This window comes from Talpa occidentalis, unplaced genomic scaffold (genome assembly GCF_014898055.3).
Source record: "Talpa occidentalis isolate TD23 unplaced genomic scaffold, MPIMG_talOcc4v2.1 talOcc4.13, whole genome shotgun sequence".
NCBI lineage: Eukaryota > Metazoa > Chordata > Mammalia > Eulipotyphla > Talpidae > Talpa > Talpa occidentalis.
In genome coordinates, this window is record NW_023601322.1 from 18,782,044 (window position 1) to 18,805,695 (window position 23,652).

At 36.3% G+C, this 23,652-nt stretch overlaps 1 protein-coding gene across 1 annotated transcript in view; it reads left to right on the forward strand.

Moving 5' to 3' along the window:
• The window catches only part of DYM (dymeclin), a 309,395-nt gene that overhangs the window by 188,364 nt on the left and 97,379 nt on the right, over window positions 1-23,652 (forward strand). The window contains exon 13 of the mRNA XM_054694056.1: window positions 10,842-10,944. Coding sequence (XP_054550031.1) covers window positions 10,842-10,944 — 103 coding nt within the window. The remainder of the gene's footprint in view (window positions 1-10,841; window positions 10,945-23,652) is intronic.

Consider the following 23,652-nt stretch of genomic DNA (forward strand, 5'->3'; position numbering starts at 1 on the left):
ATTAAATATTCATATGTAAAGAAACAAACCAACAGCAGTAGAACTTCGAGAGGAACTTAAGAAAAATTTGGGATCTTGGATCAGGCAAAGATTTCCTAGGATACAAAAATCTCAAATCATGTTTTTAAAATTGGATGACTTGGACTTCAGTAAATTACAAACTTTTGCTTGTCAAAAGACACAGTTAAGAAAATGAAAAGATTCCTCTCTCATACCCAGTCCAGGAGAAAATATTTACAAAAATACACCTGATAAAGGACTTGTATCTAGAATATATAAAGAACTCTTAAAACGCAAGAAAAAGAAGAAAACAACTCTTTAAAAATGTACAAAAAGAATAGGAATCTAGAAAACCTAAATAAGGGACCAGGAAAAAGAATAACTATAAGAAAGAAAAAAAAAATCAAAATCAACAAACTATGAACCAGAGACACACTTGGGGTGGTGGGCATGGAAAGGAGGGATTGGGGTCAAAACTGGGGGTTACAATTGTATGGGGAATATAAAACTAAAAAAAATGTACAAAAAGATTTGAATACACTGATACTTAGTGCTAACAAGAAAGTAGAACAGCTTGACAGGTTTGCTTATTATTTTTATTTTTTTTAAACGTTACATAGCATGCAACTCAACAATCCCACTTCTAGGTATTTAGTCAAGAGAAATGAAAATGTGTTCACATAAAAACTTGTATGAGAATATTTTTAGCCTCTTTATCCATAATCAAAACTGTAAATAACCCAAATGTCCATTAACTTATATGTTGATAAACAAGTGGAGTTTTTTCCATATAGTGGAAAACTACTCAGCAGTAGAAAGAAATGAGTTTCAGCCCTGCACCTATGGTGACATCTTGGCCTTTGGTGGCCTGCATGTTAGCAGACACCCCCACACAGGCACAGGCTGCATCACCCGAGAGGTGGTAGACGCTCTGATGTTCACAGCAACAAAACCGCGTAAGGATGCATTTCTTAGGACGTATGTGCCAATACGCAAAACAACATGGATGAACTTGGAAAACATTGTGTGAAGTGATAGAAACCAGACACAAAAGAGCACATATGTTATGATTCCATTTACATGAAACTCTAGAAAAGGCAAAACCATTGTGACAGAAAACAGATCCGTGGTGGCCTGGAGTGAAGTGGGAGACAGCACATTGAAGGAGGGGATTGACTGCAAATGGGCACAGGGGAATTTGGGGGGGGGTAATGGAAATGTTCTGTCATGATTATAGTGATGAGTTACATGAATGTTTATAATTTGCAAGACTCATTGATTTGTATACTTAAAATTGGTAAATTTTATTACATGTAAATTATCCCTTGATAAAGCTGGTTAAAAATCAGGTAACCAGCTGCATTAGACTATTTGAATGCCTACTAGGTGGTGGAGCAGTGGGTGTAGTTCTGGGGCAGGGAGGGCACCGGATGGAGAAAGGTTTCCCAGAGGGTGTCGGGTATACATTTTGCATCTGTGCCTTGAAGGAGAGACCTCATCTAGATGGGCAGGAGGAGGAAGCACGGCATGTGGGAGTGGTTGGTGTCTGCAGAGAGAGCCTGAAGCCTGGCAGGGGAGACTGGCTTTCGACCTGAAGCTCTCCCTTTATTAACTTCAATAATGCTATTTCTTGAATGTTGATAGCTCTTTAGAATTAATCAAGAACTTCTGTGTTCTTGTACCTTTCACCTTGGTAGTAAGTCTTGCTACCTGAGTTTCTTTATCGGAAATCATCTGCTCCCATTTTGTTGTGGTATTCGCATCCTCCCATTTTCTACTGAGTCCTGTACTGAGCGTGAGAGAGGGAAGGACTGGGGCATGGAGAGACGGGGCTGAAGGTTGTGAACAGTGGCGAGCCTTTCGTGGGAAGTGTCTGAACTTTCAGTGAGGGAGCCCCCAAACCACCTCTCCGTAATTGACCTTCTGTCTGTGCTGCCTCAGCTTCTGCCCCCTCCTTCCTACTGAAAATGGATTTTGGTCAGGTCGCCCCGATTTCTTCCCTGGGGCCAACCCCAGTGACTTAGCTCACTTTCACAAGTCTTCCTTTTGACAGTGACAGCTACTACTGGAGATTGTTCTCTTGGCTTCCAGGGCATTTTACTCTTCTTCTGATTCTCCTTTTGCCTCTCTCAGCCCCTTTTATTGTCTGCCTTTGCTCTGTTTACCCTTTAGTCTTGGTGGTTCCCAGAATTTTGCTCTTACATTACTCATTGTCCTCTGTGATCACCTGTACTGTTAGGATTTTAACTGATAATGATAAACCTAAAATTTCTCATCTCTCTCCTGAAGTGCCAAATGAGTATTTCTGGACTGTCCATCTGGATATTTCTAACCTTCTCCATCTGCACATTTCTGAACCCCTTTGGGCTTCATGGCAGTATTGTTCAGAGCACAGATTTTGGAGCCAGCTTTCCTGAATTTGACTCACTGCTTCAACACTTAGTAGCTATATATCTTAAGCAAATTCCTTGATGTCTCTCTGCCTAGATTTCACCCTTCCTTAAAAAAAAAAAAAAAAGAATTGGCACCAATAACACACCTCCCTTATATGCTGATTTGATGAACAGTGTCTGATACATAGTCAACACTGCTAAGGGTATTGTTGTTTTTTTTCTTACTTCTTTTTTCCTCCTCTACCAAACCACTCATGTCCATTCCCCACCTACCTCCCTCCTACATCCCCTCTGCCGTTGCCCCTATCCCTCTGGTCACCATTATGTTGGGGTTTTTTTTGGCTGGATTCAAATTTTTATTTCCTCTATCACTTGTGCGTAATTTTTTTTTTTTTAGGTATTTCTATTCTGCAAATGAGTGAAACCATCCAAAATCTCTTTCATTTGTGACTGATTTTACTCAGTATAATCACCTCCAGGTCCATCCATTTTGTGCTACATACCGTTTCCTCTTTCACCACAGCTGTGTAATATTCCATTGAATATGTGCGCCACAGTTTCTCTATCCATTCATCAGTTGATGGGCACTTGGGTTGATTCCATGGTTGGCCTGTTACTATTTTCTTTAAGGCACAGTTCTGTCTTCCTGAGCCTCCTCCCTGCTCTTCAACTTGTCTATGTTCATAGCGTGTTCTGCCACATTCTCAGCCAGCTGCTAAGTTAGAAACCTTACAGTTATTCGTGATTCTCTTTTTTCACTTTCTGTTCTATTTTTCCTTCCAAGTAGCTCATATTTGCATTAGTTTAAGACTTATTTGCCTGACACTTTTAGCAGTGTAATAGTTACCTAAAGGATCTTTCTGTTTCTCCTCTTGTTTTCTTGCCAAGTCCTATCAATCCTTCCCTCTAGAGCACAGAAATCTTTCTAAAACAAATATAACTGTTATATACTTGAACCCCACTGCTTGGGGTGGTTTTCAGATATTGCTACTTGGAGCCCTGGGGCTCTGTGGCATAGGCCTCCATGAGAGGAGAGAATGTAAGGGAGAGATTGAGCACAGAGATGAACAAGAATAATCAGTCACTCTTCCTGCCTATTCCCTGCTCCCTACCTGAATACCAAACACAGCAGCTTTGCTTTTGTTTCTCTCTCTCATCCTGCTTTCTGCTGTCATAAAACACACCTTGCTTTTTTTTTATTTAAATATTTTATAGAATTCTTACATCATTTTTCACTTCTGCACAATGTATGCATTTTCGTTTTGGTTATATTCCCCATACAATTGCACCTCCCCCCCCCTTATTTTGACTCTAGTCCTTCCTTTCCCCTCCTATCCCTCCCCACCCCCCATCCGTAGTGTGTCTCTGGCTTATAGTTGCTTGTTGATTTTGATTTTTACTTTGTATTGTCTTTTTCCTGGTCTCTTATTTAGGTTTTCTAAATTCCTGCTATGAGAGAGACCACCTATTTTTCTTTTTCTTTCTGACTTATTTCACTGAGCATGATCCCTTCTAGCTCCATCCATGTTGCTGCAAACTGCATGTGTTTATCTTTTTTGAATGCTGAATAATATTCCATTGTGTATGTGTACCACATCCTCTTGATCCAGTCATCTATTTTTGGGCTTTTGGGTTGCTTCCATTGCTTAGCTATTGTAATTAGTGCTGCTATAAACATAGGGGCGCAGGTGCCCTTTGGAATTACTTTTTCTGTGTCATTTGGGTCAATACCTAGGAGTGGAATTGCTGGATCATATGGAAGCTCTATGTTTAGTAGTTCAAGAAATCTCCACACAGCTCTCCATAGTGGTTGGACCAGTTTGCACTCTCACCAGCAGTGCAGGAGAGTTCCTTTTTCTCCACATCCTCGCCAACATTTGTTGTTGCTAGTTTTTTAATATGTGCCATTCTCACTGGTGTGAGATGGTATCTCATTGTAGTTTTGATTTGCATTTCCCTGATTACAAGTGATGTTGAACATTTTTCATATGCCTCTTGGCCATTTGCATTTCTTCTTCAGAGAAGTTTCTTTTTAGTTCTTCTGCCCATTTTTTGACTGGATTATTTTCTTTGTTTTTGTTGAGTCTCATCAGCTCTTTGTAGATTTTTGTGATCAGTCCTTTATTGTTAGTGTTATGTGCAAAAATGTTCTCCCAGTTGGTGGGGTTTCTCTTTGTTTTGGTTATTGTCTCTTTTGCTGTGCAGAAGCTCTTTAACTTGATGTAGTCCCAGCTGTTTATCTTTGCCTTCACTATCACTGCTTTGGGTGATGTGTCTGTAAAGATGTCTTTGAGGTGCATGTCATGTAGTGTTTTGCCTATATTTCCTTCTATGTATTTTATGGTTTCAGGTCTTATGTCTAGTTCTTTAATCCATTTTGAGTGTGTGTGTGTGTGTGTGTGTGTGTGTGTGTGTGTGTTTACACCTAGCTTTTTGATGAAGTCCCAGGTCTAAGTAAGACAATAAGAGATTCTCTATGAACTATCCACACTGCTACCCCAACCTTATTGCCTTGCCCCACTGTTTATGCAGCACTTCATGAATGTGCCTGCTGGGTTCTTTCCTACTCTAGTCCTGTTCGGATTTCCCCGCCTTTTCTCATGCTCTTTTCTCTGCCCAAGTTACTCCTAATTGTTCCTCCAGATTCAGCTCAGGCATCATTTCCAGAAATGCTTTCCTGTTGCTTACTCTCAGGTGCAGTTGGTAGCCCTCATCAGTGTGTCTATAGCACCCCATGCTCATCTGCATCACCACCTTGACAGTAGAACCTTCTATGTAGGTATATCTTCCCAGGCCTGACCCTGTACTCCAAGAGGGCAGGACAGAGACCTTGTTGCTTCTGCTTCCTGCTGTCTCCAGTCCAGCTGCACATTGTCTGGATGTAGTAGATTCTTGGTCAATATTAGTTGTATTTTCTGTTTTGATGACTTGACAAGATGAAAGATACACATCTGAACATGATTTTTTAACAAGCCCCTGCCTATCTGGCTAGCTTTGTCTCTTACCACCTCCTGCCCTGCGTACTTTCACTACCCTGGCTTTATAAGTTATTGGGCCCTCCTGGAAGTCTCTCTGTGCCTTTGGATACACTGTTTCTCTTTCTGAATTGCTCTTTTGCCTTTTATTTTCCCACTAGCATCTCCCCTAACCTTTAATGCCACTAGCAAGATAGATTTCTTCTGTGAAATGTACCTAACCTTCAGATCCATGGTGTTTTCTGATTTCACTATTGTCGATATTTTTCCCCATCATCCCATTGGACCTGAGCTCCTGTGGGGCAAGGATTCAGCTGTTTTTCACCATTTTGTAAGACTGACGTTTCATTAGCTTCTTAGTCCTTGCAGATGACCAAGGCTTTTGATATGTCATATGCACACATCACAGTCTATCTTCAATCCTCTTCTTTTTGGTCTCATTTCCTGCCACCCACTGTATACCGTATACCCTAAGCTGTAACCCTGTCAGCACCTTATGGTTTTCTGAGCGTATTCCAAGTTGGACTGACCATACAAGCTCTGTTTATATGTCTCTTTATTTTGTGATCCGCTGGCTGTTGGCAGGCGCTACTTTCTTCAGGATACTTTGTTCTTTTTATCCATTTTTAAAAATATATATAATAATTCAGGCATATACCAAATTAACAGAGAGAAATATAGCACCCCCGCCCCATGTATGTGTCTAGTGTGTGGACCTTCCAAAAGAATGATTTTTACATCCCTATCATGAGAGAGAGGGAGCATGCATGTACTAAATTCCCTTTATTTCCTCCCTGATCCCATTTCCTTCCCTTCTTTCCCAGACAGTGATGACTATCCTAAATGCAGTGTTTACCATTTCCGTATGTTTTATTATCACAAATGTTTTGTCTATAGAAAATATGTATGGTGTTTGGCCTTTTTAAAATGCTATAGAAGTAATGCCATTATGTTCACCTTCAACAGGGTCCCTGCTTGTAAAAACATTGTTTTTGAGATTTATTCATATTGTAACATGGATTAGTAAAGTTTAGATAAAACTTTAAATTGCTACATAATGTTTCATTCTATGAATATCTCACAGTTGATCATCCCATTCCATGCAGTTTTTCATTGTCAAACAAGTTTGTAATGTACATTCTTGTACAAAAAGAAAAATCTAGCCTTTTCCTAATTAAAAAAAAAAAAGTATCCTGAAAGCTGTCTCCAACTGAATATTAAGCACGTTGGCAGCCAGTTTCACTTACTTTAAAATCAGGATTATGCCTTTCCATACAAACATCAGGTGTTGTCTTCATCACTTTAACTAGCTTTCAGCTTGGACTAATACTTTGAAGGCAGAGCTTTAAACAAGTTACTTTCCCAACAATTTGCAAGTCTTGTCATATAAATTTTGCCTTAAAAAACCTTAAATGAAAGCCAAAATTAGAATGTCAAAAAAATTGAAAACTCAAGCTATAGGAGCTGAGGAAAATGCCTACTAAATTGTAGAAGAATAACAACTTGAAATAAGTGTGAATTCTCTGTTTTCATTCATGGTGGAAAACTGGAAGTGACCTCAAATCATCTGTCTTCACACCACTGTCATAAAAGCAGCTGGGAACGGCAGCCTCAGCACCTTGAGCTAGATCCTTCTAACATTTTGTGCTAGTAAAGGTCATTTTCTGTTATGCCCTGAAAAAGCTTTTGTTTGAATAAAACTCACTTCCTTGTTTTGTCTTCTAGCAAGCAAAAAATTTTTAGTATTGTTTTTTTTTTAAAGATTTATTTATTTATGCATACAAGAGCTGGGGTGCAGACCAGAGATGCAGGGGGTGAGAGGATTCACCAGAGACAGAGTGGGGAGCAGAACAGACAGACTGACTGAAATACACTGCTGAGGGGAGCAGCTGGTGAGACAGGAGAGGTCTGCTGTGCCATGTGGGTCACCTCCCTGGCCGGGGATTGAACTAGTGCTGCAGTGGCTGCAGATAGCTTCATAGTGCTGAGACTTTACCCCTTGCACACCAGGGAGGCCCTACTATTGTTTTTTAAAACAAACTAGCCTTTCTTTTCCAAAGGAAACAATTCTGAGTCCTTTTTGTTTTGATCCCTAAGGTACATTGAATAATTTTCTCAAATTGATGATGAAAGTTGCTGTAGTAAGTTAGCTGTGTTGTCCTTTTCTGAAAGTATACACTTAGGACACTGACAGATTTCTTGGTATTTGTAAAGTGAACAGGGTGTGCTCTTCTGCTTCCCTTGCCCACTGTCCTCTTACTAACATCGAGGAGCTTTCCTTTTCCAGGTGTGTTTATTGCCATCCCTTTTGCCCTATGCTAGAATTGACCACCAAAGCTCATCAGGCTCAAAAACATCTGGAATTCCATTTACTCCAGACAGTGTACTGTGATTAGAAGAATCTAACTAAATTCCCTCTTTAGGCATTTCCATGTAAATATGCTTTTACTCTAGCCCAACATATTTTTCCCAATCCACTGCAAATTAATTTGCATAATTAAGGGTATGTGCCTCTACTACAGTTCAATGTCATGTTTAGTTGTTCTTTTATTTTAAGGAATTTACTTTAGGGAATTTATCCCATAGTTTCACTTATGTTGAAAATTATGTACAAGAATGTTCATTGCAGTGCTATTTATGATACAAAAACTGGAAGCATTCACAAATACTGGCTAATAATAGACTAGCTCGATATATTTTAGTATATCCATATGCTGAGATGTCAAGTAATAAGTACTCAGTGTATATTTGTTGAATCGATGAGGGAATGTATTCTAAGTGGATGAAGTGAAAGGTACAGAAAAGGATATATTTTGTGGAATAAAAAGATAGATGTATGTGTATATATGCATATATATGTATGTATAACTTAATATATTTCTGGAATTCTGCACAAGAGATTGCTAGTATTAGTTACCACCAGGTCATGAAAATAGACGTGAATAGAAAGTATGTTTTACTTTTAGCCTTAAAAGGGAAAAAAAGAAAAGAAAACAGAAACACCAAGAAGGTGAAACTGAACTCAGATGGGGAAAATCCAGAAAAATAAAATGATTGGTAAAAAAATGCATGCACCTTGATAGAGATAGAATTTTTATTTTCTACCTCTTTATATAACACCTCTACCTCACTGTCTCCTTTTTTGCCTTCTGTTTAGAATGGACTGCCCTCTTCTCTTGTATAAAGAAGTCCTTCATTTTCTCTCTTTCTAAGGTTTTAAGGCCTTTATGAAGCTTTGTTGGACTATTCCATTTCAAGGAAATCTCTCTTATAGACATCTGCTTACCACTTAATCAGTGTTATAGAATTTCGTATTTAGTCAATAATTATTTCACTTAATTACTTTTTCTTCCTACTGTATTTGAGTATATATTTAGAGAATATTCGTTGCCTCTTATATTTGCTTGTATAAATCTAGCATTATAATAAATTTAAGGAATTTTCTCCTTGATGTTACTTAGAATTTAATCTAGAAAGAATACTAGCCCTGACTTCCCTGAAAATTCCATATAAACCATCTGATGTAATCAGGATTTTCCTACACTGATATTCAAATCAATGGTCTATTTAGAAGGGTATTACTAAGAAATTGTGACATAGCACTAAGCTAATAATTTTGTCACTAAAAAAGTACTAAAGGTAATACCTCAAATTTATTTGGAAAAGTATACACAGTCAGAATTGCCTTTAATTTTTAAGCTGCCATCTAGTCCAAAGAGGAATTCTTTATACATTAGATATAATACATTGAATATTAGTATCAGGGTCTCCCTGGTGATGCTGGGGTTAAAATCTCAGTGCTATCAAGCTATCACCAGCCACTGTGGCATGAGTTCGATCCCTGGCCAGGAGGCTGACCCACATGGCACAGCAGACCTCTCCTGTCTCGCCTACTGCTCCCCTCAACAGTGTGTTTCAGTAGATCTGCCTGTTCTGCTTCTCACTCTGGTGAATCCTCTCACACCCTGCACCTCTGGCCTACACCCAGTTCTTATGTGCATAAATAAATAAAAATAAATCTTAAAAAAAGAATAATAATATTAGGATCATATAATTATGTATATTGGAAACTATTATTAGGCATATATACATTTAAGATTATTGTGTTGTCCTTTCATTATGATAAAATCTCTATCTTAATAATCTTGTTCTTAAGCCTACTCTGTCTGATACTAGTATAACCACTCCAGCTTTCTTATGACTAGTGTTTATATATCTTTTTTGCATCATTTTACTGTTAATTTACCCGTCTTTAAATTTACAAATGTGAATCCTGTAAATTGAATGTGACAATCTGCCACTTAACTGGAGTGTTATCCCATTTACATTTAATAAATTAGTTTCATTCCTTGAAAGTTGTTCATTTAGGTCTGTTTGGGTATATTTTAGAAAAAGAAATCTTTGCTCTGATTTAGAATAGCTCTACTCCTAAATAATGGCCCTGCCTGAGAATTCAACTAAATACCCACATTCAGTGAGTTTTATCCACTCTGCCTGGTTGGACTGCAGTGTCCTCATCCTTTTGTGACCTCAGAAATCTCTGTTTAGTTTGCTGCTCCTGGGCAAATCACAGCCACACCTCAGGGAGTCTGTTTCTGAACAATGCAACTTAGTATTTAACCAAATACTGAAGAAGATTCTTGAGTAGATTTCTAGAACCCATTCTTGCATATCTCTCTAGTCTAATAATCTGCTCTGTAAATTCCAGCTGCCTCAGCAGCCTCAAATTCATATCTCTGTCATCTCAGCTCAGCACAAAACTGCTCTGTGCTGTCAGGGCCCCATCTTTGTGAACCAGTCCCAATTATTCTTGTAGTCAAAAGCTTACCATGATAGGACCTGTGTGGATCTCTCTTCTTTTAGGGATTATTCTGCACTTGAGCTGTTGTACATGTGAAAGCAGCTTTTTCAGCTATTTTGTCCAGTTTTTTCAGTTGTTTACAGCAAAAGAATACTCAGTACCAGTTAACCTATCATGGGAAGAAGCAGAAACCTTATAATACTTAGATCTTATAATACTTATAATTCATAGACTATATATTATACTAGAGAAGTAATCTAATTGTACTCACTTTATTTGAAGGATGAGAAAGTTGAGATACAAGCTCAAGTGACTTGTAATAGATTGAGTTACCCACGAAGTCAGCTATAACCCAGGTTTTCTAAATGTAAATCTCTGTCCACTATTCTTTCCACATAGTATTTTATCAAACTTTCTCTTATGTTTGGAATGGAATTTTAAACTATCAGACTTTTTAATGTTTTTTACAACTCTTACAATTTAAACATTCACATAACTTCATTTTTTGCTACATTAGCTAATCCTGCTATTGACACAAGCATGAAAAAAGTCACAAGTATATTTTAGAATATGTGAAATTTTGTAGAACTATATAATTATAAGTCCTAGATAAGGAAACTTAATTCTTTTTAATGTAATTGGGGGTTTTGGTTTCTTTTTTTTTTTTTTCAGTTTGTTTTCCTTGCTGTCTAAAAAACACAACAAAGTTCTGGAACAAGCGACACAATCCTTGAGAGGTTCGTTGAGTTCCAATGATGTTCCTCTACCTGATTATGTAAGTAGTTACCTTCATCAATATAAATATTTTTCTGTTCATTGCTAAATTTATAAATAACAATACCCTTCTCTTAAGATCTGACTCACCTTGGTGCCTGAGAAACTACCAAAATGCAAAGAATTGCAGTGACCATTCAAATCAGGGGAGGAAATTTTAAATATTATCAAGTGGTTGAAAAAAGTCACCTTTAAAAACAGTGATTGTTAATAACTAGGAGTCTTTTTAGTCGAGAAACCCACTTAAACTAATTAGACAAAAACAAAAGGAGAGATTTTTACAGGAGGCATGCAAAGGTTTCTCAGTGAACTCAAGAGGAGGACGTACACCTGAATTTCACAGAATCAAGAGCCTGAAATTGAAATTGAATTAAAAAATGTCCTGTCTTTCTGGTGCCATTTTAGACTGTGCTTCTTTTTGCTTTACTTTTGTTCTTCTGCTACTTTCTATTGGCCAGAGTACTTTCTCTGCTGGCTGACTGAAATAGTCACAACAAGCCTTCCTCTCTCTCCTTCCCAATCAAGGTCCTTGTGACTGCAGTGCCTTTGGCTGTCCCAACAGTTTTGATGTCCTAGCTCTGAGGTCCTGGGAAGGAGGACCTCCTGGCTCTGCATAGGTCAGGATGCTACTCTAATCTTGTTAGCCATGGTCTGCAGAGAACTACCCACCAGGTCATCTGTTTCCTTTGTTCCATCCACGGTAGCAATGAAGGGCTTCTTACCACCTAATTCAGAGAATAATGGTGGGATAGAATAGAAGCGGCACTGGGATGAGCATTATATAATAATAAGCAGGAGAACACATGATGAGGAGTGCCACTATCTGACAGTTCTTATATTTTGGAACATGACTTAGATGAGGATGATAAAAATTATGACAGAAATAGTTCATCCTGTTCTAATAAGGAACTCCCTAACTCTCCAGACAGCAGCTGAGTGGGTTAAGATTTAGAAACTATATGAGAAATCTTTAAATTTGAAATTTGTATTAAGGATGTGTACCAGATAGCAGGACAGTTGTTTTGCTTGTTTCCTGTGGTTTGTTTCATTTCTAAAGTGGTTGTACTAATATGAAACTGTGGGGACTGCACCCAGTTCAGACACCAGAGACTGTTGATGATAACTGCATGTAGCGCCAGCCTAACTGGTGCTGTTTTCATGTATGTGTGTATGTATGTGTTTAGTTAGTTTTGTGTGTGAAATCATCACCTGTTATTCCACTAAGGTATTAAATTTATAATTTATTAAATTTATAATTTATATATTTAATAAATTATAAATTTATTAAATTCTGTTTTACTAAAAAGATATCTTCCTGCTAGCTGAATATTTTCAACTTTAAAAAGTTCTCATACTACCACACTTCTATCCTTGAGACCACTTGTTATAAAACAAAAAGCTATTTCTAATTGCTCCTTGCAAACTTCATTTGGGGCCTGAGTGGTGCTAGGGATAATATTTATTAATAACTTAATTGCTGTGTCATTTATTCCACAAAAATGTGTTAAATGTTTATAGTAGTGAGGTTGTCCTAACAGTTCTCCTTTAATGGCGAGAAAATATGTATATATAGAAATACAAATTTAATTGTATTTGCCAACTATAGAGGTGATATGAAAGGGCGGGTTGAACTTGTAACAGACATGAATTCTGCTATTGATTTTTTTACAATTTTAGTGTCTTTTCTTCTTACATGAAAATTTTGCAAAGTAAAAATGAATTTCCTAAAGAATCTGTTTTCTAGAAATCTTAGGAAAATTCCATTTGGAATCTATCATTGACAGTCATTACTTTAACACTGGTTTGTGTGAGACTACAAATCACAACATTTTTCAAATGGGTTCATGAACTTGAGCATTGCTGCCTTTACTCAGGGTTAATTAAAGAGGGTGGGTAACTCTGATTCAGTAGTAGTGATAACTGTGAATCACTCCTCCTGCCACTGATGTGAAAGGTAATTAAACAGTAGCAACCTTAAAAGTAAGTCCTTTTGTGATAACTTAATGTTCTCTTGATCATTTCCATTGCTCAAAACACTATGTATTAGCAGTTTACACATTTGAAACTTTGTTCTCATTGTCATTCTCTTTTAAATTGGTCATTAACTGGAAAAATAAAATACATTCTGCCCCAGAAATTTTACTTAAGTTTTTTTTGCCAACAACCACATAAAATTCTGTGTCTTGCGATACTACTTTGGACCACGTATGTGTAAAAGATGGAGAAGGAGAATAGAAGGGTCTTAATGCAGCAGTAGATTCCCTGGTGTATACTTTCTAGCAAAAGAGTTTGAATAAGTGCTTAAAAATAAGGATATGTTTTTCTTCTCACTGTAGTACATAGAGTACTTTCAGTCTACCTAGAGGTTTCTGAGTTTATTAAGAAAATGTTTGTTCTCATTATACTGTAAAATTCACAAGTCAATTGAGTGACAACATAGAAAGCAAATAGCATGTTACAAAAACATTATTATTAGTGTTTTACTACACGCGTATTTGTCTGGACATCTCAGGGGAAGACTGAAACCTTCAACCAAGTTCTAGATAATGAGGAAGTGCCTTGATTGCTTAAGAGGAAATAAAACAAAAATTGCACTCAAGCCCTCTGTGGGGAGAGAATGCCCACTGCAGAGAGTGAGAGGTGGCCCTGCAGCTTCTGCAGGGGTAATAAAGGTGCCTGATTTGGCTGTATTTTGTGTGTCTTATAAAATGTAATTCAGTGTGTAAAAGGAAAAGGGAGATGTGTGAAAGGAGACTCTTTCACCAACTTTTTAAAATAAGAATAATTACCTTTCAAACAACTTTGGCAATATACAGTAGAACCTGAGTATAGAAAATAAAACATAATAAATCTGTTATAGTTGCTTTTTAAACTGTAACTGTAATTTTTTAAATTATGAGTATTATCACAGTATCATCTAAACTTTTCCTCATTCTAATACCACCTCTTAGCAACTATTTGAGATGCAAAGTACCTAACTTATTCTAGGTCAAACCATAAAGAACCGAATAATATTGCCCTTTAATTATTGAAAAGCTTTGAAACTTCATATAGATAATAAATAATGTATAGAATGTTCTAAAATACACATATATAATGTGATGTTATATATGATGTTATATATATACTTACTATATGTTATACTTACTATAGTTTTATTTGTATTTATCCCAATGATTCTCAAAGTCTTTTCTTTCATTTTCTTATGACTGTACGGCTGAGTTCAAGGCTACACAATGAATGCTGAGTGATAATGTCATTTCCCCAATTGCTAATACAGTGTGTACTTGTATAGTCTTATGTTAAAAGAAAAAATTTTAGTTAAAATACCAGTATATTTAATCAACATAAAAATAGCTCTTGAGCGCATCAGTGGTTTTAAAAAGTATGAAGAGGTCTTGAGATAAAAATGTTTAAGAGAAGCCTCCCTAGTGGCGTCGGGGTTAAGTCTCAGCACTGTCAAGCTATTGCCAGCCACTGTGCCATGAGATTGATCCCCAGACAGGGAGCTAACCCACCTGGTGGAGCAGACCTCTCCTGTTTCAACTGCTGCTCCACTCAGCAGTGTATTTCAGTAGCCTGTTCTGTTCCCCACTCTGTCTCTGGTTTATCCTCTCAGCCTCCACACCTCTGGCCTACACTCCAGTTCTTGTATGCATAAATAAATAAAGTAAATCCTTAAAAATGTTTAAGAACCAGTGTATATACAATTATACACTAACACATTTTAAAAAAACATCATTTTTTACTCTGATATTCTGTGTCATTCTTCTTTGTCACAGTGACATTGAATATATTTTGACATATGAGTGTGACGAAAATAAACTGAAAAAAAAATGGAATAAATTTTTACCAATTAGGTGATAGGGACATACTGTGAGTATGCCATACTATGCCAGTATCCTATTTCTGATTAAATATTTTCCCCACAAATTGTAACGTCCATTGGTCGGACTTGCCTGCAGCCTATATTACTGTTTCTTAGTGATTTTCTATATTGTCTCATTCCTTCCACATTTATTAATAGTTATTCTGCAGGGGAGAAGTGAGGGCTGCTATCTCTCCCCAATGTATGTATTTATGTCAGTTTAGATGGATAAATTCATCGTGTTACAATCTCATGACAGTTGTTTTGTTGCTGGGGTTGGTCCAGCTTTGACCTTTGGGAGTCCTCTCAGGTTGCATCCTCAGCTCTTTGAATATGCTCCTATATTCTTTTTTGTTTTTCCTTGAGAACTTCAAGACGCTCCAATTCATCTTATATTTCCCCTGCTCCAGCACTAGAATCAACTGATTCTCCAAGGACAATCATGAAATTTGAATCAAGATCTTTTTAGTTATTTTCATAATATAGAAACTGGGAGATAGCTCGGGAGGGAGCTAAAGTTGAAAGTGAAGTTGGTGAACATTCCTAGAAACAACTGCTCTAACCTTATATTTGAAGACCCACATTGATTAGGTCTTCTTTAGTACAATTGATATTAAAATTCAAGTCAATAAAGGGCCTCTCTGGTGGCAAAAGGGGTTAAGCACCACGCTATGAAGCAGTCCACAGTCTCTGCAGCATGAGTTCGATCCCATGAGCTATGCACATGATACAGCAGACCTCTCCTCTTTCTCCCGCTGCTCCCCTCAGCATGTATTTCAGTCAGTCTGCCTGTTCTGCTCCCTACTCTGAATCTGGTGAATCCTCTCTCTCTCTCTCTCTCTCTCTCTCTCTCTCTCTCTCTCTCTCTCTCACACACACACACACACACACACACACACCTGCCTGTTCTGCTCCCCACTCTGAATCTGGTGAACACACACACATATCTCTGGTCTATACCCCAGCTCCTGTATTGATAAATAAATAAATCTTAAAAAAAAATCAAGTCAATAAAGTTTATAACAAGTGAACATTCTCCCCACCCCTGCCATCACCCAGGAATTTTTTTTTTTCCCCTAATTAAAAAGCAGGCCTGACTTTAACATAACCAGACCAGTTTTTTGGGTAGTATTATAACTTGACTTTGGATGTTTCTGAACCAAGAGTTCTAAAAATATTTTGAGAATGCTTCTAAAGACAATATCTTGATGTGCTCCCCTGTTGTGTTAAATAATAATAATAATAATAATTCATTCTTAAAAAGGACACTTCAGTTGAGGGAAGAAGTTTACCTTTTCTTTATTCCTGTAGCAGAGGTTTGTCCTTTCCCTTCTTAAGCAGTGTGGTGGAATATTCTCTTTAAGGATTTTTTTTTTAATTATTAAAAATACTTTTATGTTCCCTCCTCTGACTTATAAAAAGAAATAGGATGTACTTGCATTGAAATCTGGCAATGATTAATTAACTTTCTAAGTGACGTTTAAAGAATACAGAAAAAATGCATATTTAACTCAGTAGCAATGTGTGATAAATTTGTAAAAACCAGTGATCACGGTTTCTTTTTTTCCCCCTTTTCCATTGTTGTGAAAAACTCTTACTGCTGCTATGCAGAGCTAATATAGAAATGCCTTTGCCTGGGATTCTCCAAATTTTCTTTCTTTAAAAATTCCCGATTTAAATGTTCTGTTTGCTTGAATTTTGATTGTTTTTCCCTTTCTCCCTTTCTGCCTGAGTTTGTAGTTCCCATTAGGGAGAAAAGAAGTCTACTATTGGAATTTTCTTTGATATATCCTTGATTTACATGGCAAATAGAAAGCAGCTGTCTACTTAAGCATCTAATTCTTGAAACCATAGTCCCCTCAAGCGTCATCTGGAAATAATGTAGCTTGTAAAACAAAGCTAAGAAGAAAAAGCAATGTTTGTTTTATGTGGGATGAATGATTTCTGTTGGGGTCCTTTAATTCGGCTATTATGAGGGTTATTAAAAAGCAGTATTACAAAAGAGGTTTAAATGAAAAGAATTTTTTGAGCTGGTATCTTATTATTACAGTTGATTATAGTCAAAGCTGCAAATATTTTATAAATGGCACTTTATTTTAGTTTCTCCAAATAAGACCCCCAAAAAAACCAATAATCTTACTCATTGTGTGAGTGGAAATTCAACTCTTTCCTTAGTTGATTTAATTCTGAAAACAAATTGTATTTGAACATTCAGCTCTGTTTTTCTGGAAATTTCGTAGATTTTGGAAAATTCTTAAGAATTCATGTAAGAATTTTTATAAAGGCAAATATGTATAAAAGTATCAGCATTTATCTAGATTTAAGGTATTATTAGAAGATTCAGTTAGTACCAGAAGATGTTAGGCCTAAATTGTTTTTTAATTTATTCATTAAATTATTTGAGTTTCTGAGATGTGAACTTGTAGTGATATACTTTGAAAGTAGAAAGGCATGTTGATTTCTGCTTTGAAAGTTGTTAGAGGCTATTGCATGGTTGAAACATAATAACTTTCTTGATTTATTACTATAACAAAGCAGTTATTTTGGATATTTGACATATAATAAATGTTCAGTCCTTAATTGTACTTGGTACCACATGAATTATTTAGCATGTTTGTTTAATAATCAATAGGGCAGGCATGATTAATTATTTTCACACATTTGAGTCACCTGTAATGTCTCACCTGTTATCTTTTCTGATCTCAAATTTGTGTTTTGACTGAGGTCATGAGGAGAGTATTATGTTGCCTTCAAACATACCTTCTTCCCTTCGAGGTGCAATGTCAGATAATCAGTAATTGAATTAGTGACTCATCTTTTTTGCCTCATGTCCTAAACCTAAATAGTACTGAGCTTTTAATAATCAGGTGTCATCTCTCTTATGAAGTTGTTACATACTAACATTCAAACTAACATAGTGAATTCAAACTAACATAACTATAACTTTTGTTTCATTACTAGTAGTACTTTAAATTTATGTGTGAAAGAGCTTATTAACAAATTCCAGGTCCCAAATTTCCCATACCTATTGTGAATGCTCCATATAATTACTTGTATTTTTAGGTTACCAAAAATATAGTACACATGTAAACATTCTACGTAGTGCTTGACTTTCCTGATTTTTGATCCAATAAGTAAGAGCACAACTACTATTTTTTAAAAAACTTTTATCTGCCATTTGAAGACATCAATGAGTATAAAAATCTCTGCCCTCATGAAGTCTGCATTCTCAAGAACAGAGATATGTAAAGATTGTGTAGACAGATGAATGAGTGAACAAATGAAATGTTAGAGAGAGTAAGTCACATGAAAAATAAAGCAGGATAAAGGGATCGAGAATCCTGGCAATGGGAAGGCAGCCATGTAAATACATGTCAGTGGAATATACATTTCATTAGAAGGTAACACTTGAGGAAAGAGCTGAGGGAGGAGCAATGAGTTGTGTAGGTATCGGAGGTAGTATGCTTAGTAGGGTAGAGCAGGGAGTGCCTTGGTGAGCCCCAAGAAGGTATTGTTGATAGCAATTATATGGATCATTTTTATATTTATCTTAAACAAATGCTTAATTTGGAATGACTGAGAGAAGTTTTGGAGAAAGCAACAGCCTAAAAATTAAAAGACCTGAGTTCTATTTTTGAACTACCTTTTGTTGGTTGTAAACTTGGGCCACTTTTTTTTTTTGCCACTCTGACCCTTGATTTCCTTGCCTTAAATGCATCTTAAAGTAGTTGTTAGTGTGTGATTTCCTTAACACTGGCATTCTCTGGTCCCATTATTCCCATGAGCATAGAATGCTTCTGTTTTTTTTATTATAGGCCATTCTCACAGGTGGGACACGGTATCTCATTGGGGTTTTGATTTGCATCTCCCTGATGATATATGATAATGAACATTTTTTCATGTGCTTGTTGGCCATCTTTCAGGAGAAGTATCCACTCGGATCTCACGCACTTTTGATTGGGTAATTTGATGTTTTGTATGAGTTCTTCATAAACCTTGAAAATTATTAACGCCTTGTTGGATTATGATGTGCAGATATTTTCTCCCATTCAGAAGGATGTCTTTTCATTTTAAAGATAATTACTAGGTCATTTTTAAAGGATGAAAATAAAATTCTGAGCAGTATTTTTGACAGCAGTGTTATGCCAGAAGAAAACTGGAATAACATTTTTAAGTTACTCAAGGAAAGCAACTGTGAGCCAAAGATTTTATATCCTGCCAAACTGACTTGCAAGTAAAACAGACACAAACAATCTTATGATATCTAGGAAATCAGAGAAAATTGTTCCCTTCCTAAGGACTCTACTGGAGTAGTGGTCAGTAAAGTTTCCCTATAAAGAACCAGATAGTGATATTTTATACTTTATACACATACTATTTGTGTCAGATATCTATGTTTAGGATGTTTTTGTTATTTTTTTTACAATCCTTTATAAATGTAAATGCTTTTGTAGCTCAGAGGCCATATGAAACTAGGCCACAAACTTAATTTGGCTCACAGGTTATAGTATTAGGCAACCACAATGACTAGAGAGACACAAGCATAAAGACTGGGATTGAGCATTTATCTATATTTTTACTTGTAGAGTTGACACTAAAGAGTGTCAACACAAGAGTGTCATATATGTCACACCTGTTAAAATATAGAGAGGAAAGAGGGAAGATTATGTTAAGTGGGAAGTTAAAGAATATTACTTCAGATCAGATGCTGAGAGAGAATTGGAGATATAAAAAGTAGTAATTGGCTAATTTCAGTATTTCTCACAATAGTGAATCAGTGGAAAATGACAAGATAAAAGAACAAAAATACAAACTGGGATTATGCTAAGTAAAATAAGCCAGAAGGAGAAAGACAAATATCAGTGGTTTCTCTCATGTGAAATATATATAAAGAAGTCAAAGATGAAACCAAACCAACAGCAAACCCTAAAAATCTGATTGTAGAATTGAGGCAACCAGAGGTGAAGGAGAATTGAGCTCAAAGTGGACTATGGTGGACTGTGGTGCATTGATGGTGGGTGTGGTGTGGACATACACCTGAAGAAGTGTGAACCTATATCCTCTGAATATCATATAGTGTTGTCAACCAATTGTTTCCTCAATTAAAAGATCAAATTTTAAATAAAATACTAAGGTATAAAAAGAAAGCAAATAGAATAAACCATACATCAAAAGGCTACTTACATAAAGGACTTAGATGTATCTATAAACATAATGTCAAATTATGTGGGATTATTAAAACCTAGCAAATTGATCATCAGCCTAAAGCTTTGCCAGAAGAACTGGTTGAATAAACTTTGGTACAGTCACACTAAGAGTGCTATCCATTGGTGATCTATTTGCCTCTATTTATATTTGGGAATAAAAAAGGGATACACTATTAAAAAAATATTTTCAGTTACCTATAAGAAAAATGAACAGGATGACTGAGAGGAATAGAGCTAGACTTTGACAATTCTTTTCCTTGAGATTTAATTTAAGAACTGCTTCTGTAGTTACTCATCCTGTTACAGTATTGGGGATGTGAGCTGGTGAGACCATTGTGGAGAGCAATATGGATTTACCTTAACAGTTTTAAAATGGAGATACCGTGTAAACTAAGGATCCCACTTTGGGACATAAATCCACGGAATATGAAACCATCAATTAAAAGAAACCCACATACTGGACAGAATTCACAGCAGCATTATTTACAAAAGCTGGGACTTCGAAGCAGTTACATCTCCTTCAACAGACTGAATGGGTCAAGAAAGTGTAGTAGGTATATATACATCAAGGAGTGTTACATGATCATAAGGAAGGAAGAAACACAGCCATCTTCAACAAAATGGAGGGAATCTGAGGGAACTGTATACAGCAAATTAAACAATAATTTGTTTAATTGTTCCAAATTAAACAATTGGAACAATAAAAAATATTGAACATTCACATAGTGGATGATTTAATAATATAAAACACTTTCAAAAACTAGTGGGTATCAGTCAGTATCCTGGGGCTCTGAGGTTGGGGGTGGCAGGGAGAGTAAAGGACAGGGGACACCAGGGATGGTGGTGGGGGAGGAATCATTGTACATGAATATGACCTCAGAATCACAACACAATGATTGTTTTCCAATATTAATATGGCTTTATTATTATAATGGCATGAAAAAAAGTTCCAATAGAACTGGAGTATTAGTGATTCTACATGTAATGTGATTATAAAGCAAAATGTAAGAAAACGATCTCTAAAATTTAAATAAACTTTAATAAAAGAACCTAAGTATATATCCATTAGGTGACATAATCTAACATCCAAGTGATTCTTTTTCCTAGTTGTTTCTTGACACAACTGGAAAAAAAAAAAAAGATTAAGCTGTTGTTACTGTTCATATTTGTGTAGAAACCTCAGTATTGTTATTTTAAGACACAGGTGTATGTTATGTGAGATAAAACAAATGAGCAGTTGTGAAATACTCCAATTTCATTTTACCCATTGCTTTGGGAACCTGGATTCTTTTTTTTTTTTTTTAATTGGGAAGGAATGAGTTTTATTATTTAATTGAGCTAATGATGGTTTACAGGATTGTTTGTATTTTGAGAGTAGAGGGTCCTTCCCTCATGTGTTGTTATTGTAATGCACTGGCTACTCAAAGCACCCACAGTCCACCACCGTGGACCATTGTGCTCCCTCCCCCTCTGGATGCCTCAGTTCTGTTATGAACTCTGAAGGGTTAGTTTTTAAGTTTGGTTTTATCTGTCCCTTTTGTTTGATTTCTCTGTATTCCACTTATAAGTAACACCATCCAGGATTTGTTTCTCTCCTTCTGACTGGAATCTTGTCAGAGGAGTATAGTATCTGCAGCTGTAAAAAAAAAAAAAAAAAAAAAAAAATTGATCTTGATTTTGAATGAGAAGTATCTGTACGTACTCATGTTTTGTTTTTTTAATGTCTACAGCTATGTCTAGTCATCCCATTTCTGTCCTTTGAACTCATGGAAACAGTAACCAACCCAGCAGCATGGCATTGAACATCAAGGAATTTATCTTGCCTTTCACATAAAACAGTGACACTACTAATAAAATAGTAGATAAAAGGAAGTTCCTTCCTCTCTAGAGGACATGATACCTCATAACCGAAAAAAAAAAAAAATGATACTTTAGTACCATTTTGCAAACCTTTATAAATTAGTGGATCCAAGCCCTGAGCCAGAGTGGCTGCTACCTTCCAAAAAGAGGCAAGCAGACAGCTCCCTCTTGCTATAGAATGCACCGCCGCTATGAAGGAGTCTTGCTAAATCAAGCCTCCAGATTAGTTACCAATTTGCTGGAAATACTCAGAACAGAGAATATTAAAAACCATCACCAGTGTCCACATTACAGGAAGCTAATATACAATAGGATTAGTAACCTGGTTTATTCAACTAATAAATTTCAATGGAAAAGGAGAAGCACACTTTAATAAAAACCAGTTGTAGGCCTCCCTGGTGGCGCAAGGGGTTAAGCACAGCACTGTGAAGCTATCTGCAGCCTCTGCAGCACAAGTTCGATCCCTGGCCGGCCAGAGAGCCACATGGCAGACCTCTCCTGTCTCGCCCTCTGCTCCCCTTACCAGTGTATACAAGTAAATCTGCCTGTTTTCCTCCCCGCTCTGTCTCTGGTGAATTCTCTCACCCCCACCTCTGGCCTACACCTCTTAATAAAAGAACAAACCAGTTGCATTATGAAAATTTTATTTGGATCCTCATTCAAACAAACTTTAAAAAAAAAAAATCTTTTTTTTAACCAGTTAGAAAGTTGATAATTTTCAGAGATCACCTTTAACTTCTTTTGTGTGAGAATGACCATGACCTATGGCTATAAAGAAGAACAATCTTTATCTTTTGAAAACATATTACCAAAATATTAATGCCTGGATGACATATCTGGGGTTTGCTTCCAAATAATACTTGAGGGAAGGAAGTGGGTGAATATAGAGAAACAACGTTGGTCATGAATTGATAATTGCTGTAGCTGAGGGGCAAGTAGAACTTTATTTTGTTATCCTATTTTTGCATGAATTTGAAAATCTCCAATTAAAAAAGTTAGATGTTACACAGCAATGTAAATATGTTTAGCACTTTTGAACTGATGAAAATGGGTAAGATGGTAAATTTTATGTTGTGTATTTTGTCATAATTTTTCTAAAAAGTTAACATGAGCATTGTCTCCTGAAAAAAAATAGATTTAATCTTCATATGACCTTGGTGTTAACCCTTAGGTTCTTTTTTTTTTTTTAATTGTTATTTGTTAACTAAAAACAATAATACCTTACCTGTGGATTGTTGTGGAAATTGAGATAATCCATAGAAAGCATTAGGGCAATATTTGGCATATAACAAGTATTGTGTAAATATTAGTGACTGTTATTACTACCATTACAGCTACTACCACCTGCACAATAGGATTTACTTATGTCCTTTATTCTCCCATCACTGAAAACTAAAGCTTAGTACTAAGAAGCTTGTTAAAAGCCCTCTTCTTGGTGCACTGTGGTAGAATGGCATAAGCTTGTACTGCACGTTAGACCTGCATTAACTAAATTATACTACCTGTGGGTTATGCACCCTTTGTTAATAAATAGTGACCTTGAAGAAGCTACCGTAGCTCTCCAAATATCTCATCTATAAAATGAGATTACTAATATCTACTTTGTCAAGTTGGTTTGAATATTAGTTATGATACATATAATATTTTGGCATAATGCCTTGACCTTAGCTTTCAGTAGATGAAGAATATTATGTCATGATTTTATTCATTCAAATATGATACATCTTTGTTCAGAAATAAAAGAAAACATGGGTTTTTCCATATATCCTGCCTA